This window comes from Brachionichthys hirsutus, chromosome 2 (genome assembly GCF_040956055.1).
Source record: "Brachionichthys hirsutus isolate HB-005 chromosome 2, CSIRO-AGI_Bhir_v1, whole genome shotgun sequence".
Lineage (NCBI taxonomy): Eukaryota > Metazoa > Chordata > Actinopteri > Lophiiformes > Brachionichthyidae > Brachionichthys > Brachionichthys hirsutus.
The window spans coordinates 12,012,361-12,027,142 of record NC_090898.1 but is presented as its reverse complement, the minus strand read 5'-3'; the positions used below and the strand labels follow the sequence as shown (position 1 = coordinate 12,027,142).

Below are 14,782 nucleotides of genomic sequence, written 5' to 3'. Positions count from 1 at the left end.
TTTAATAACTCTTGAATACCCTCCTCAGGAAATTCTGACGTGATCACACTGTTCTATGACATAATATGGCCTCTCTCTTCTCTCTTTGTTACTTGCCATATGCTGTCCATGCAATACTTTTTTTATTTTAATTTTTATTCATCTTAAACCCTAGACAGTGAAATAATGAAAATTATCTGATTGATTTTTGTGTGTGTGTGTGTGTGGTTCTACAGAGAAGGTTGGTGAGTTGAAGAACCATTTCACTGTGGCCCAGAATTATGTTTTATAAAAATCTGTTTTGATAAATAGTACATATTTGGCAGTGGCACTGTCAGGATTGCATAATGCAAATGCTCCACGACGTCACAGTAAATAACTGCAACATACTTGAGGGAAGTAATGAGGAAGTTCGAGCCATAACCACTCTGAAGTGCAGACGCAGCGGGACAATGGAGTAACCAATTCGGCTACTTTTCAACTGGATATTTTTAAAAAAAAGGAAGCAAGGTAGGATTTAAATACTTGTTGTTTAGCACAGCGGTCTCCAACCTCTTTTGCGCCGTGGACCGGTTTAATGTCAGACAATTGTTTCACGGACCAGCCTTTGAGGTGTGGGCGGATAAATACAACAAAATAAAATGATACGACCAACACAAACTGTGGTATTTTGTAAATATAATAAACGTGAATCCACTGTGTACTTGTGCGTAACTTTATTAGCAGGGTCCTTCTGACAATGCCGTTAAGTTCCGGTGTCATCTCTGTGAATGACGCCAGGGGGAGCGTTAGCTTCACCTCCAAGCAACGTTCCCTCTAGGTGCGCTCGTGCGTAATTACGCACAGCTGATACGGTCTTCGCGCAGCGAAAATCTAAGTTGCGCACAAAAGAAAATTCAACCTAAATTGAAAATAACATAAACACGCAAAAATTCATTCTGTGCTATTTTCCACTGTGAGTCAGTGAGTGTCCGGTGACTGGCTGCTCCGGCTAATGAAGAGATTCACATGTTTTTACGCAGCTAATCGACGTCATTGATCGACGTCCCTATGCGCAGCCTCCACAGGTGTTTTAGCTAACAGAGCGGTGTGGCCGATGTGGAGGGAAAACACGCTTATGATACGAAGTGCTGCTTATGTTGACCCTTTATATTATGGGGTGTCAAACATACGGCCCTCGGGTCGGAACTGGCCCGCAGGATGAATTTTGAAAAAAAAGAAATTAATAAATTCTTTTTTTTTTAATTCAATGCTTTTCAAGAATTATCCGCTAGGGGGCGCACTGTTTTGGTCAGAGTAGAAGACACGCCGCATTACTGAGACAGACCAAACAGCATATGGCAGCTGACTTTGTGGGAGACGCAACTGGCAAGTGGCGATCCTGCTCATTTCCCATGTCTGAGAGACGTGCGTGTGACGAGACCTAATGCGGGCGTGAAACGGTACAAAGACAAGACTGCAGGATTGCTGTGCGAGTTTGAGAGACGCTTTCAGGTATTTGGTGAGACAGAACTTTAAAACTTCGGATGTATCGACATCCAGCTAGAAATAATTGATTTGCAATGTGACGGGTAAGTAAAAATCTCATATCTAGCAGGCACTACAAATAACTTACACAGGAACATGTGACCTCTTCATCCTTTAGTGCCATTAGAGGAAAAAAGACAAGCCAAACACTAGAATTTGTTTTAATTTGTATAGGTTTGGCCAGATAGACATTGATTTTGAATTAGCACATGTATTATTATATAACAAGCCATTCTTGCAGATGGAAGAGCTGACTCAGAGACCAACAATGTTCAACTTCCATGGCGTACCCATGATCGAACAGTTCACATCCAACTGGGACAACGTGCAGGACTTCAAAGCAAGAGCAGATGATATCCTCATATCCTCATACATGAAATCAGGTGGGGTTGTGTGAGTGCCTAAGAGTATTTTACTTATGGATTCACAGTTGTACTTTTAATATAGTTCCATGTTATGTTGGCAATTGTCCAGAATTTGTACTTGTATTTGTATTTGTACATTTCAATGAATGAAGCCAATGTATTTGCGTTATCTCAGGAAACACGTGGGTCTCCTACCTCCTGGAGCTTCTATATTTTGGGAAGACAGACCCAGAGCGGCTGGCGTCCCTTCCTCTACACTGCAGAGTGCCATTTCTGGAAATGAGCCAACATGGTAGACCCAATGGTTGGACTGATTTCATTTTACTCACACGTGCATGATACTATAACTGCCCTGTGAGTGACTGACATGTATTTTTCTGATATACAGTAATACCTTGACATACGAGTATTTTTCGTTACTGGAATTGAATGTCAAATACATTCTCCCCATATAAAATAACATAAAAAAAATGTAATCTGTTTCAGCCATCTAAAAATACTAAAATCAACGGCAATAACGGCAATGGAAAAACTTTTTAAATTGCTATATAGATTTGTACATAAACGCACACACAAATGATATAATAAATGATATACAGTATTACTGTATTATAAAATATGGTTTTATTATGAGTTTTACCTTCGAGACAGACGAAAAATGCAGAGGGAGGGAGGAGGGAGAGTTGGACGGTCCGTAGACACTTTATTCCTTAATTGTACCTTACACACGTACTCCTGCGTAAACAAAGCCATAATAGTTATGCCTTTGGAAGGCTTTGTGTTCTTGATAGCGTCCTCCTGTTTGAGGATTGTGCATATCCTCAGTGTACTCCGCTCGTACTGGCGTGCCAAATCACTTATGCGGACACCACGATCACGTTGATCGATAATTTCATGCATTTTTTATTTCCCTTCTCACTCGCTTTCTTTGGACCCATAAAGAATATTCACAGATGCAGCCAAAATCACTGAACGAGTGAAGCGAGCTTGGAGCGGCTCGGTCATTTAGCTCCAGCATCTGGAAACGTTCTTGCGTGCTCGCATCTCAAATTTATACTCGCATCTCAAAGCAAAATATTGGCCGCAGGCTGGGCTCGTATCTCTGAACACGTGTATGTCGTGGTATTACTGTAGTCGTGGAACCTTGGTTCACGAATTTAATCTGTTCTTTGGCTCCATTCATGACCCGAAACGTTTGTAACCCGGAAGAATCATTCCCATTTAAATGAATATAAATCCAGTTAATCCATTCTCCAGTCCCAGAAACACTTGTTTAAAATGTTTTTATGAAACATGCTTCTGCTTCCCAAAGGGAAAGACTTGGCAGACCAGCTCCCCACCACTCCCCGTCTCATTAAAACGCATCTACCAGTCCAGTTCATACCCAAATCTTTCTGGGAACACAACGTCAAGGTATATTTGCACACATATGGCACTTCGCTTGTAAAAAGTGTCGATGTGGATAAATTACAATTCACCGTTTTCTCTTTGTGTAGATCATCTATGTGGCTCGTAATGCAAAGGACGATGCCGTTTCCTCTTTCCACTTTAGCCGCATGAATGCATCCTACCCTGATCTGGGGGACTGGGACAACTTTCTGCGCAATTTCATGGACGGAAATAGTGAGTAAACATGTTGTCTGACTTTAAGTCGAAGTAACGTCTTCCAGGATGTCCCATCATATATTATTCCGTGGCTTCAGTGGTGTATGGATCCTGGTACGACCATGTGAACAGCTGGTGGGAGAAGAAACAGACTTATTTAAACCTTCACTACATGTTCTATGAGGATATGATTGAGGTGAGGCATGTTTGTGCGTCCGTTTCAACACAACTTGTAATCTTAAAACCAGATCTTTGAAAATGTGTTGTCGAGGGTTACAGTCATGAAGAAGAACAGCAATTAGTTGCTTGGTAGAAAAATTATAATAATTATACAGGAGGATGATTGTGGATAATAATAAAAAATAATTTAACAAATAATAAAACATGTAAATTGGGAAGTTGTTGAGGTACAGGTAGGAATATTCATTTTGCTTCTGGACTGAGCTGGGCTAGATGTTTAGGTTTCCAGTCTTTCAGCTAAGCTAAGATAAGATAAGCTGTCTTCTGGTACTGGTTTCATGTTTAAAGGCTTGTGCTGAGATTGTAACATTTTCTGCAGGACTCTGGACGAGAGACAGATCGACTCTGCTCTTTTCTTGGTTTGTCTCCTTCAGTCGCGGATAAGGAAAGGATTCTAGCTGAGGTGAAGTTTGACAAAATGAAAGTTAACAAGACGGTTAACTTTTCCACATTGAAATACATGAATCAGAATATATCTCCTTTCATGAGAAAAGGTAAAGTGAAAACTTCTAATGTGAAATTCTTCATTAAAGCATTGTCTTTTTGACGCCAAGTTTCTGCTAAAACTCTTTATCACTAACAATATGATCTTTCCTCTGCAGGGACGGTTGGTGACTGGAAGAACCATTTCACTGTGGCCCAGAATGAAAAGTTCGATGAAGACTACAAGCAGAAAATGAAGAATTCTGTTTTGCAGTTCCGTACGGAGGTTTAGAAGCCTCGTCTCTCCGCCAGTGATGAAGAGTCCCAAACTGCAATTCTTTTGAAAGCAATGTTGGACCCTTGACCACCCACTAGTTTGACGTTTTGCCTAGCACCTCTTCTGATTATTAGTGCTGTCAAGCAATTAAAACATGTGTGCGATCAATTAATTATGATCTGTAATTAATTAATCTAATTTATTTATTTTTTAATCGATTTCTAAAAATTGCAGAGAAAAGCTGATGTGTGTAGTGTAGTGAATCATAAAATATTTTGGCTGAACATTCCCAGTATTTTTATTTTAGTCATTGATTTAGGTCCTGTGGGCTTTCCTTCTTGTTCCAGCACATCCAGGAATCTATGGAAGGTCTGAGGAATTCGGCACGCAGCTCCTCCTCCTCCTCCTCCTCCTCTTCCTCCTCCTCCTCCTCCTCCTCTTCCTCCTCCTCCTCCTCAAACTCTTCCAACTCAATGAGCTATTCCTGATTCGCATTTGTGACCGATTAGTCTACTGTTTTAGCTCCCCCTGGTGGTGGATGATTGCGGTCGTCTCATCTACAAAAACATGGATGGATGGATGACTGGTGCACATGAACAGACTTTTCTCTCTTGGCATTGCCCAGAATAGCAAACCAGCTTCAAACCACAAACTGTCCTTGCGTCATTTACTAAAACAGAGAAACAACAGGAACAAACAAAATGAGAACCGAAACGGCAATGCAAACTAAGAAAAACTGAAAATATATACAAACAACAGCAATACCAATCTTAAAGGTTTTATATTTATTTCAATTCAGACATGAAATGCAGCATTACAATACCAAAACAAAAGTTCATTTAGAAAACTAAATGAATTAATCTAACACTGTACCTCAGCACTGTGACTATACAGACTGGAAGGGGCACGCTTTTTTAAAATATTTTCTATGGCACATTGCTTTGCGGAGGGAATAACATTGTGGACGCTAATAATAATGCCCCTGTAGCTACATTGGAATGTAGACAAAAGACATGGCTATCGCTCTACACATCTTAAGTATCTCACATCACTGGGAGGTACAGCAAGTCACTTCAAGGTCATAGGAAAACAAGGCATGGAGCAATTCTCCTCAGGAACAGAGGCGTAGATTACAGGTTATTCCAAATGTAACCTTTATTTCTTAAGATGCATCATTAGATATTGAAAACAGTAACCCAGTAAAACAGAACAAAACTCTGGAGAAAATAACGGCTATTGTCCCACAGATTCAATTTACGGTAGTTGTTAAATGTTCAGTAATCTTCTACCCAATTTGAATTCATATATTATTGATTTGTTAGCGTGACACCTGGATCACCACTCAAAACGTCCTTGTAATAATCGCTGCAGTTTTAATTGTCAGAGCTCTGATGTTCAAACAAGCAGGACTGTCTGCAACAGCTGAGAAACAGAAGCAATATAGCTTTAGATTGTCTTTCACAGTAAACGCTGAAATGGTGTTCCAAATGCAATTTTACTCATGAACATCGAAAATAAAGTTACTTACATTGTTGCTTATATATCATATATTTGAACTATATTTTCCTGTAAAGTTGTAAAGGTCTAATGCTCCGGTTTCCAATTAAATGCTCTGTAATTGAGTTACTTATTGATAGTTCCACTGATAATTACAGTAATGCAGTCTAGAGATCTGAGTTTCATGCCAAGCCATTCATGTGTAGCTGTGCAGCGTCTAACCAAGTAGAGTTCAGTGAAGCAAAAAGATTGTTTCACGATTAAGTCATAGTATTTTTAGCCTGTAAAAGTGCAGTCAAAGGCTTTAAACGATTTGTCCTATAGAAATATATTGAGTTGAAATGCATTGAACTTAAATCTCTTTTTGAAGTCTGAAAATTTCATAAAAGCATCATTTGCACATGTAATTTTCACGTATTCGTCTGCCTGTTTCTGGACGCCGTCAACTGGCTGCCTCTTTATGTAAAACACAAGGCAGACTGGACAACAGCCGCAGCATTAGAAGAGCTTAGAAGCAGCAATCTGTCGATGAACCGTCAGGCCGGTGGTAACATGCTATAGAAATCTTTTTGAGAACCGTAAAAATAGAGAGGTCCGACCAACCGAGGTTACGTATGGCACATTTTCACATCACAAAGCAAGTTGAACGAAGGAAGACGGCAAGTAAACTCTAGAAAAGCAAATGAAATCCACAATAGTTTATACACTGACAGTTCTTCAGAGAGAAAACACAAATGGCACCAACAGACATTTGAGAGCCACGTTTGACTTTTACCCATCAGACTGGCAGAAACTGCATGTCGCTTGTTCTCAAATACGTGTTTAATGACCTGAAACTATATTATGGATTTCATCACAATCAAACATTTTACACCAATAAAAAAAACGGGCTGGTAGAACAGGCTTGGGACATATGAAGCTGTACGGTACTTGGGGTACTTGAAGTTATACCAGTGTGTTGTGTATGTGTTCAAGGCGGAGGAATGGAAAGGATTTAACGTGTGTGTGTGTGTGTGTTCAATATCTCCCATTTTAATACCCATAGTAAAATGTTTACTGCACCCTCAAGTTCCCTTTTTACAATGTAAGAGACAACTAGCTGATATTCCTTCAAAGTCACTATCCTGACATTTTGAAGTATTTCCCCTCCTCTAAAATGTGTTAACTTTTAATTTAAACTTGATGATTAAACGTCGCCACTATTTACAGAACCGTGTTTAGGAACACTTAGTTGATTGGTGTGTTTGATGTGCAGCCATTGGTCCGTAGGCTCCAGGTTTGGTTCATAGATGAATAACTTCACTGCTGACACTGGCAGAATCATCCTGCTTGCTGACTTCCAGGTAACTACGAGAACCTGCTGCTCTTCCAGCTCTTCCTTGCAACCTTTCTGAGTCTGGGGTGATAAATGGTCTTGTGTCGTCCATTCCGTCCTCTCCCAGATGCCCCGTTGATGTTCTGGAGGGATGAAGTGACACTGGACAGGACACCGATGACGGGACCATGTTCCCAACCAACCTGTGGCCCTGATGGGAGGGTGTGGGGGGAGCAGTAACCTGTCGGCTGGGCACGCTGCTGAGAATACTGCCTCCCAGTGGCATGGAAGACTCGGTTGGGGCGTCGCTGCTCTCTGACAGCAGCTGAGGATCACTGTTCCTGCGAAGCCAGGGCCCCTGGCTGACCCCTGAGCCCGGGGAGGGGAACTGTGAATGTTGGCTCAAAGGACGAAACAAGCTTCCTCCTCCAAGCAGGTGTTCCCTGTGCAGAGCCTCATCAATGCTGCGGGTCAGGTCAATGGGAGATGGGGGCCGCAGATCAAATTCATAAAAAGACAGGAAGGTATCCCTATCCTGATCCAGACTGCTACTGATGGAGTGCTGAGGAGGCCGGCCCAGTGCCTGCAGTCTCAGGAGTGATCCTGTAGAGCCATCAGATGTGCCTCGCTCTGCCGAGGGGCCCCTGTGGTTCTGACCCCGGTTGTTGTCTTTGATGTAGCGTGGCAGGGCGGTGGCCCGCTCTTGGTTCCTGATCAGACTCTTTCTGATGTCAACAGAAGTATGCTCCTGGCCAGTCCAGTTGTTAGGCACCTCCCCCTGTTTTCCTCCTCCTCCTCCCCCTCCCACCCCGTTACTGTCAGATCTTCTACAGGGCTTCCCCCGAAGGCTCTGCACTATCTTAGACCAGCAGGTATGTCTTTGATTGGAGCTGATAGATTGGCCGGGGGATGGCAAATCTCCGGTCACTCTTCCGTCTGGTCCGCTCTCATCCCTTCCCCGGAAACTTTCAGGCCTCCAGAACAGCCAGGAACTCAAGAATAGGAGGGAGAACCCCCAGGCCAGCTCCAGGAGCCGGGCCCAGAAGTGCACCAGCCACCATCCCCAGTTGAAGTGTATCCAGTTTCCTAGCAGTCCATAGAGCCATAGAGTGGGATGAACATGCAGCGCACAGCACAGGGCCCCCAGCACTGCACACACTACCAGCACTCTGCCTAGGATCATCCCTATCCTTCTGCTGCCTGTCCAAGCCATCCTCCTGGACCCTTCGGCGATTCCGGGGTGGGGAATGGGGGGACAGCGTATACGTGGAAAAACATAGCAGAGGAAGCCCAAACAGAGTGCTAGGCCCCAGGAGAGGGACAGGAACTGCAAGGTGACAGGCACCATGGGGGAAAGGGCTGGAGAAAGCAGATCAGCTGCCAGCAGCAGGGTGCACTGCAGCACAGCCGATGCAGCCACCAGAGGAGGACGCTCCAAAGTAGAAGGTAGCACACTTACTCCTGCCACTCTTAATGCCAGCAGCGCCAGGGCAGCCTGCGTCCACACCAGCATGTGTAGAGGCAAGTTGTAAAGGGCTGTGACCGCGGGGCGAGGGAGGAAATTCCGTGTGCCATATGGGTCGATAAGAAAAAGAACAGCCCTGAGACCTCCAGCCAGAAGCAATAGAGCATTGGCAAGTGCAAGGGCCCCGTGATGAGGACAGTTAGTGCCAGGTGACAGGGCGAGGCCAAGAGCAGCGCCAGCAAACAGGAGGAGGAAGAGGCTTGCCGAACCGTAGACGTGCAGCTCCCAGGCAAAGGCCAGTGTCTGGCTCAAGTCCCCCCAGTAGAGAAGAGTGGCATTAGGGGAGTGGTTGGCGCTGATAGAGGGGGCTGGCCTAGAAGTAACATGTGAAGATTGGCGAGGATGTGCGAGGAGGATGGAGTGGTTCCTCTGATCATTGACCGTCGGGTGCGTGGGGCTTACCCTCGCTCCAGTTACCAGTACAACACTGGTGACAAAGGTTCCTTTAAAAAGAGAAACAGAGTATTTAATTTTTTTTTAATGTTTCAAGACGTACAATCAAAATGATCAATTTCGACATGTAATTTGTCTTAAAGGCAGAGCTCTTCTATAAAAGCACATGAAAATACTATTTAAGAACCAGCAGAGGTCAGTAGCTATCCATTAGCTTCTAACGGAGTCCAGTCTCAGTTCTTCATCATGACCTCATCAGTCCTGAACAGACATGCTTACCAGTACGTCAGAAAATGAAAATGTCTAACCAAAAAGTCAACTTATTGTCACTGTTTAACATTACAATTTTTAAAAGTCATATAAAATTTGCATTTACTGTCTTTTCTTGTGCAAGTGCTAGGTTGCCATGCTTTTAACCATTATCTTAGTGTGGAAATAACAGACATTCAACACATCGTTTGTATGTTCGAACAAGGCACATCAGCTGATGCGAGCCTGCAGCGTGCAGATATTGATTATCTTTTACGCGTTCAATCCAAAGTGAAATTAAATATTGCTTGGCAATTTCCAGCAATGTGCAGAAAGCAGGTCTTAAATACAAATAAAATGCCAACCACGAAGTACAAAAACTCCTGTAGCTCAGCGCATCAACATCGTAATCCTAAATATATGAGACATTATGCTGAGCAACACTCCCCTGGACATCTGAGTAGTTATTGTTCCACTTAATTGGATTAGATTATGTAATTAGCAAGAGCATCTACTTTATGTAACGCTAAACAGTGTCACAATACGTCTGTGAATGAGCTAAACTCTCTCTTCAGCGATCCAGTATTATACAATCTCTCTCTCTCGCTCTCTCTCTCTCTCTCATTTTCTCATGTAGACCAGTAAATCAGTATTTCTTCAAGGCACTCCTACTTCTGTCTTCCACTTGCCTAGATGAGCAAATCATACTATACTCTTGACTTAATTCATCATTTTGTAAACTACTTACTATAAATACAATGCAAAGCATTTTTTTTTTAAATATCACAATCTGCAAGAAAGAAAAAAAAATCAGTTTAGCAGCAAATAGTTGCCAAAAAGGTACTAATGAAAACTCCAGGATCTTTAAGAAATTGCGAATACACATGCATCAAGTTGTTCAAGATATTTAAGCATTTTTGTTTTGTTTTAATTAAATGCAGAACAAACCGTCCATACTCAAAATAACCCCGTAATTATATCAGGAGGTGCCACTTTTAAAGACTGATGAGTTTCATGGAGAAAAAACATGGAGAAACTTGATGGATGGTGGAACAACGTGATCGGTAGTAAAACACTCGAACCACCAGCCGCTGGGGCCTTTAAGTCTGTCCTCACCCTGCAGGAGATACGCACACAGCTGACAGCCCGATCTGCGACTCTCTCTAACGTCTTATCTTAGTTCCTGGCTCTCGCCACGCATTCGGACGCATCCAGGCGACCACTGTACACACACTTATTTATTTACCGTACATAGAGGTATTTTTCACTTCCTTCCTTCAATCTTTTTTTCCTACAGGAGTTTTTCCAGATATATTCCAGATGTGCTGATCACATTTCACAGCTGGCTACGCTTAATCCAACCCCTGCCCTTGAGCTTTCTCTTAAACACACACGTGTCGATACTTTATAGGTCTTACATGTAGCAGTAAATTTTTACAAAAATATATCCCATTTCATCTCAACGGTTACACAACCCAGGGACAGAGGTAGATGCATGTACCGTATACGTACTTAAAGTGCGTACTTGTACTGCCATGGATGCAAGCCGTTAATATTTTCCAGTGGAGCCTACTTCACTTAAAATGTTCACAGGAGGCAGGAGAATGAATGTTTAAAAGTCATTAAGATGATGTTTTAACCGTAACTAGGAGACTGCTCATGTACGCCGTGTGTCATACTTTTCCTATTCAATCTTCTCCCTCCCTCCATCCCATCTGGATTTCGTTACCGTTCCCACTCCCTGCATTTCTACGCCTGTACCTTTCTTCTTGCGCCCTTTCAACCAACCCAATCTCCTCTCTGATCCGTACTTCCCTTCCCCTTTTCAGACCCGATTTTCCTCTTGTCTCTCTCGCTCTGCCTGGCTTGCAATCCTTCTCGTCCTCGGGCTGTTACCGTCCCTAGACTCCCTCACTGTGTCTACCCCCACACATCTGACACCCCACTTTCAATGGAAACGTTTGTCGGCTTTTCCCCCCTCCTTTGAAGCCTCTTCCAGATTCTTCCAGTAAAGAAAAAAAAGACCCAGCTGTACAAATAATTCCATTTTAAATTATCAAAGGATCAAGAATCCTCACAAGAAAACCCAAAATCTATTTGACCGAGGAGCTCAGGAGTAATTTCTCACCTGTCCCTGATGACTGCACAGTTGTGCGAGCTGTACTTCTTCCACTTTGTGCTGTTTTATCGAGCGGATTTGTCGAGCTGGAGGAAATTCTGACAGCCTCTTGTGCCGTTGTGGGCATTCCGGCTGTAGATGCCGCCGGCGCCGGCGCCGTGGCGTGTGAATGTGCAGTAATTGCTTTAGCAGCGGCCTTTGATTGCTTATCGATAGCAGTGGATTGCAGCGATGTCAGCGTGGAGGATTCCTGCGTTGGAGCAGCTCTGGAGGTGGTGAAAGCCTTCTCCTTCTGTTCACCTGAAATGATGGCAACGACACATTTGTGTACGGAGAGTTTGACCTCACCGTCCTGACATGACAGCTCAGACATAAGCGACTTCTCACCCGTTAACGCTGCGGTGCTGCGTTGCGTCTGGGTCGTCACGAGGGTCGATGTGGCGGTCTGCGAAGTTGTAGATGCTTGATGGGCTGTTGTGAGCGCAAACAAGCGGGGCTTCAGAGCGGGCGGTGGCGTTCTCACATCAGAAGGCTTTGATGTCACAGTTTGTGCCTGTGGCTGATCCTGCGCCATTTCATCACCAACCGTTGGCCGCAGATCGGGTGAATGGAAGGGAATGCTTCCAGATCCCAACTCCATTAAATCATTATTCCCTGTCCTTTGGATCGCTCCTTCCGCTGAGTCTCCTGCTCTTATAAGCTTGTCACCTGCAGCGTCAACAGTGGAGGGCAACAACGTGGTCAGAGGGCGTGTTGAGGCTTCTTTTGTAGGATCTTCTTTTGCAACAGCCCTATTGGATGCTAAACTAGCTGTATCGGTTCTGGGCCTGGAGGCAGTTGCTTTAGTTACAACCGGCCCGCTGCTGAGGTTCTGCGTCGTCAGGGCAGATTCAAAGGACAGAGAGGACAGCGCAGTGGGACGGGACATCCTCTGCCCCTGCTGCGCTGCATTTGTGGCTGTAAGCCTGTCCCGGACTGTAACTCTGATAGGCACATCGCTACGCCCTCTGGAAGGCAAAGAAGGCCATAATCTAACCGTCTCCTTGGTTGGTTGGAGTGAAGACTTGGAAGGCAGGTCTAAGTGGGGGAAACTGGAAGAGCCAATGATTGTTTGGGCTTCTGTTGGATGAAGGATGGACAGGAGGAAAGCCACGAACAGGAGAGGAGCCATGGTCTGACTGAGTGGAGAGCAGTAGCCGGTCCTTTCAGCTGTCTGCGTGTCACACCATCCTTCCAATGTGCTTCTGTTGAGAGACAAAATGTGTATGTTTCATATTTCCTGATAAGACAAACACAAAAAAAAATGTTTGTATAAATAATGTCATTGGTGTTTCGATTCATATATAATACATCTCTAAGAATTTGTGATTATGACTCATTTAAATATCACATATTATACCTTTTTTCCACAAGTTCACCATAACAGTAGTGTAGAAACATGGGAAAAGTGAGTCTTTCATAATATTGGACCTTTAAGTAATGTGTTCAAGGAAGCGTCAGAGACACTCCCACAAGGTTCATCAACATCAGACGTAAAAAGGTGGGTGAGCTGTATGGTTTCAGCGTACATGGTAAAATGTGCTGACATAAACACCCGCAAAAAGTCAAGAGTTCATTTCGTAAGTCAAATAACAAATTTGAACCGTCAGTACGATTAAACCAGAAAACCGAAAGGGGTCACAGATGGTTTCATTCAGTAGCAGATGGATTACTTCTTCCCTCACTATTGCTGCCATAAAAAGATAATTGGATGAAAAGCAAATTCTCCCCCCCCCCCCCCACCCAAAGTTGGGTTTTCTTTTTTATTCCACTCCATTTTCTGCAAGTTGCCTCTGAGTCATCCAGGAGTTGACAGATGCAACAAGTGAGTGCGGTGAATCTTCCCAGGCCTTTGAGGATTACGCAATCCCACGAGTCATCGATCTGAACACCTGCCAGTCGCATCACCTCAACATGAAGGTCTTAACAGAACAAAATAAAAACCTTTCACAAGTCTGTCTTGTTCAAACCAGTCTCTACCGCTGACTCAGAGGGAAGACAACCTTCAGGGGAGTGACAGGATCAAACTGAAGCTTCAGCTGACACATTAGGAGGGAAAAGAAAGAGCAAATAGAACTGCGGGCCTGCGGGACTCTTCATTCTGCTGCTTGTGACTCACGTAGGTTACATTCACAGCTGCACCGCCTCGCTCGGAGAAATTACTGCAGCTGGCACGTGGCAGAGCATGCACATCAGCAACACTTGTGTGATTCTAAGGGAAAGCATTTCTTTGTATGTGTGTGGGCATGCACAAGAAGTCAGCCTTAAAAGCTCCCCCCCCCCCCCCCCCCCCACCCACCATATTTACAACTGTCAGAAAAAAAGGCAGGAAGAATATCATGGGGTCTCAATCTCCACCCAATCACAGTAGCCTCAACGTTTATTTTCCCTGCTGTGTCAGCCCCTTCCTCTAAGTCTTCATGGCTGTTGGCCAATCCAGCTTCTGACTAATCCAATCCCCCCCCCCCCCCCCGTCTAAATCATACGAATCCCCTGCAGTTCATAACACAAGATGTTTAAAGATTGCCCCGAAGACAGGGAGATATGGTGGACGGAAAGAATTTGCGCATGCTCACACAGAGGAAAGACAATGGAAGAGATGGAAGGGTGGGATGGTGATCCTAATGAGGCTGACAGTGGAGTGCACGGTGAAGGGAGGGGTGGCAATTGTGATGTGTGGTGAAATTGGTACTGAGAGAAGGGATGACACGGAGATGGCTGGTTTGAGGATTAGCAGATTTGTTGTGGTCCAAGCAAAGATGTCTGTCACGGATCAATTCGGTCCGTTTCCAGTTTCCTCCGAGGTGCAAATCCCTGGCAGGAACAACCTGACTGTTGAGCAATGGCGTTTGGTAAATACCGCTATCTCGATCTGAAGTAATCCAGTTTGCATCGGCCTGTGTAAATGTGTATAAAGGTGGGTAGTAAAGATTAATGCGCCTCAACGGGGAGCACTTCACTGCTGCACTGCTGTAAAGGCCGCCAGCATTCATTTAATGGTCAGGGCACACACGGGCAATAACCACGAGCACACGCAAACGCACATGCACACGCACCCCTTGTACGGTGTTGGTTTAACGTTGCATCAAAACAAGAAGAACAAAAACTAGATCATTGTGTAATCAGCTGGTTTTATGTTTGACTCCTGCATCATCTCAGCCCACCGAAGCACAGCCTCCGATACTAAAACCAACTTCCACAGGGAGCAAAACACACACATACACACACA

General features: G+C 44.1%; 2 protein-coding genes across 3 annotated transcripts; one reads left to right on the top strand and one right to left on the bottom strand.

Moving 5' to 3' along the window:
- On the top strand, positions 1-4,691 carry LOC137901466 (cytosolic sulfotransferase 3-like). 2 transcript variants are annotated; one of them, XM_068745502.1, is made up of 8 exons: positions 1-489; positions 1,748-1,889; positions 2,047-2,175; positions 3,184-3,284; positions 3,368-3,494; positions 3,575-3,672; positions 4,036-4,210; positions 4,319-4,691. In XM_068745502.1, the coding sequence occupies exons 2-8, from the start codon at positions 1,748-1,750 to the stop codon at positions 4,429-4,431; spliced, it is 885 nt and encodes a 294-aa protein (XP_068601603.1). In that variant the 5' UTR covers positions 1-489; the 3' UTR covers positions 4,432-4,691. The 2 variants fall into 2 exon arrangements, with proteins under 2 accessions (XP_068601603.1, XP_068601611.1); XM_068745510.1 differs by lacking the exon at positions 1-489 and adding an exon at positions 1,340-1,473.
- Positions 4,692-7,196: 2,505 nt separating this feature from the next.
- LOC137909453 (proline-rich transmembrane protein 3-like) lies at positions 7,197-12,685 on the bottom strand. The gene is made up of 3 exons (XM_068753917.1): positions 11,942-12,685; positions 11,524-11,764; positions 7,197-9,196 (listed from the first exon to the last, which is right to left on the bottom strand). The coding sequence occupies exons 1-3, from the start codon at positions 12,683-12,685 to the stop codon at positions 7,197-7,199; spliced, it is 2,985 nt and encodes a 994-aa protein (XP_068610018.1).
- Positions 12,686-14,782: the final 2,097 nt, after the last annotated feature.

What these genes read in the sequence shown, in the direction of transcription:
- LOC137901466 (XM_068745502.1), top strand. Translation starts at nt 1,748, where the DNA reads ATGGAAGAGCTGACTCAGAGACCAACAATGTTCAACTTCCATGGCGTA. An exon ending in CCAACATGGTAGACCCAATG is followed by an intron (nt 2,176 to 3,183) that starts GTTGGACTGATT and finishes TGCTTCCCAAAG; the next exon opens with GGAAAGACTTGGCAGACCAG. An exon ending in TCTGGGAACACAACGTCAAG is followed by an intron (nt 3,285 to 3,367) that starts GTATATTTGCAC and finishes CTCTTTGTGTAG; the next exon opens with ATCATCTATGTGGCTCGTAA.
- LOC137909453 (XM_068753917.1), bottom strand. Translation starts at nt 12,685, where the DNA reads ATGGCTCCTCTCCTGTTCGTGGCTTTCCTCCTGTCCATCCTTCATCCA. An exon ending in AGACCGCCACATCGACCCTC is followed by an intron (nt 11,765 to 11,941) that starts GTGACGACCCAG and finishes GCTCCAACGCAG; the next exon opens with GAATCCTCCACGCTGACATC. An exon ending in TGTGCAGTCATCAGGGACAG is followed by an intron (nt 9,197 to 11,523) that starts GTGAGAAATTAC and finishes CTCTTTTTAAAG; the next exon opens with GAACCTTTGTCACCAGTGTT.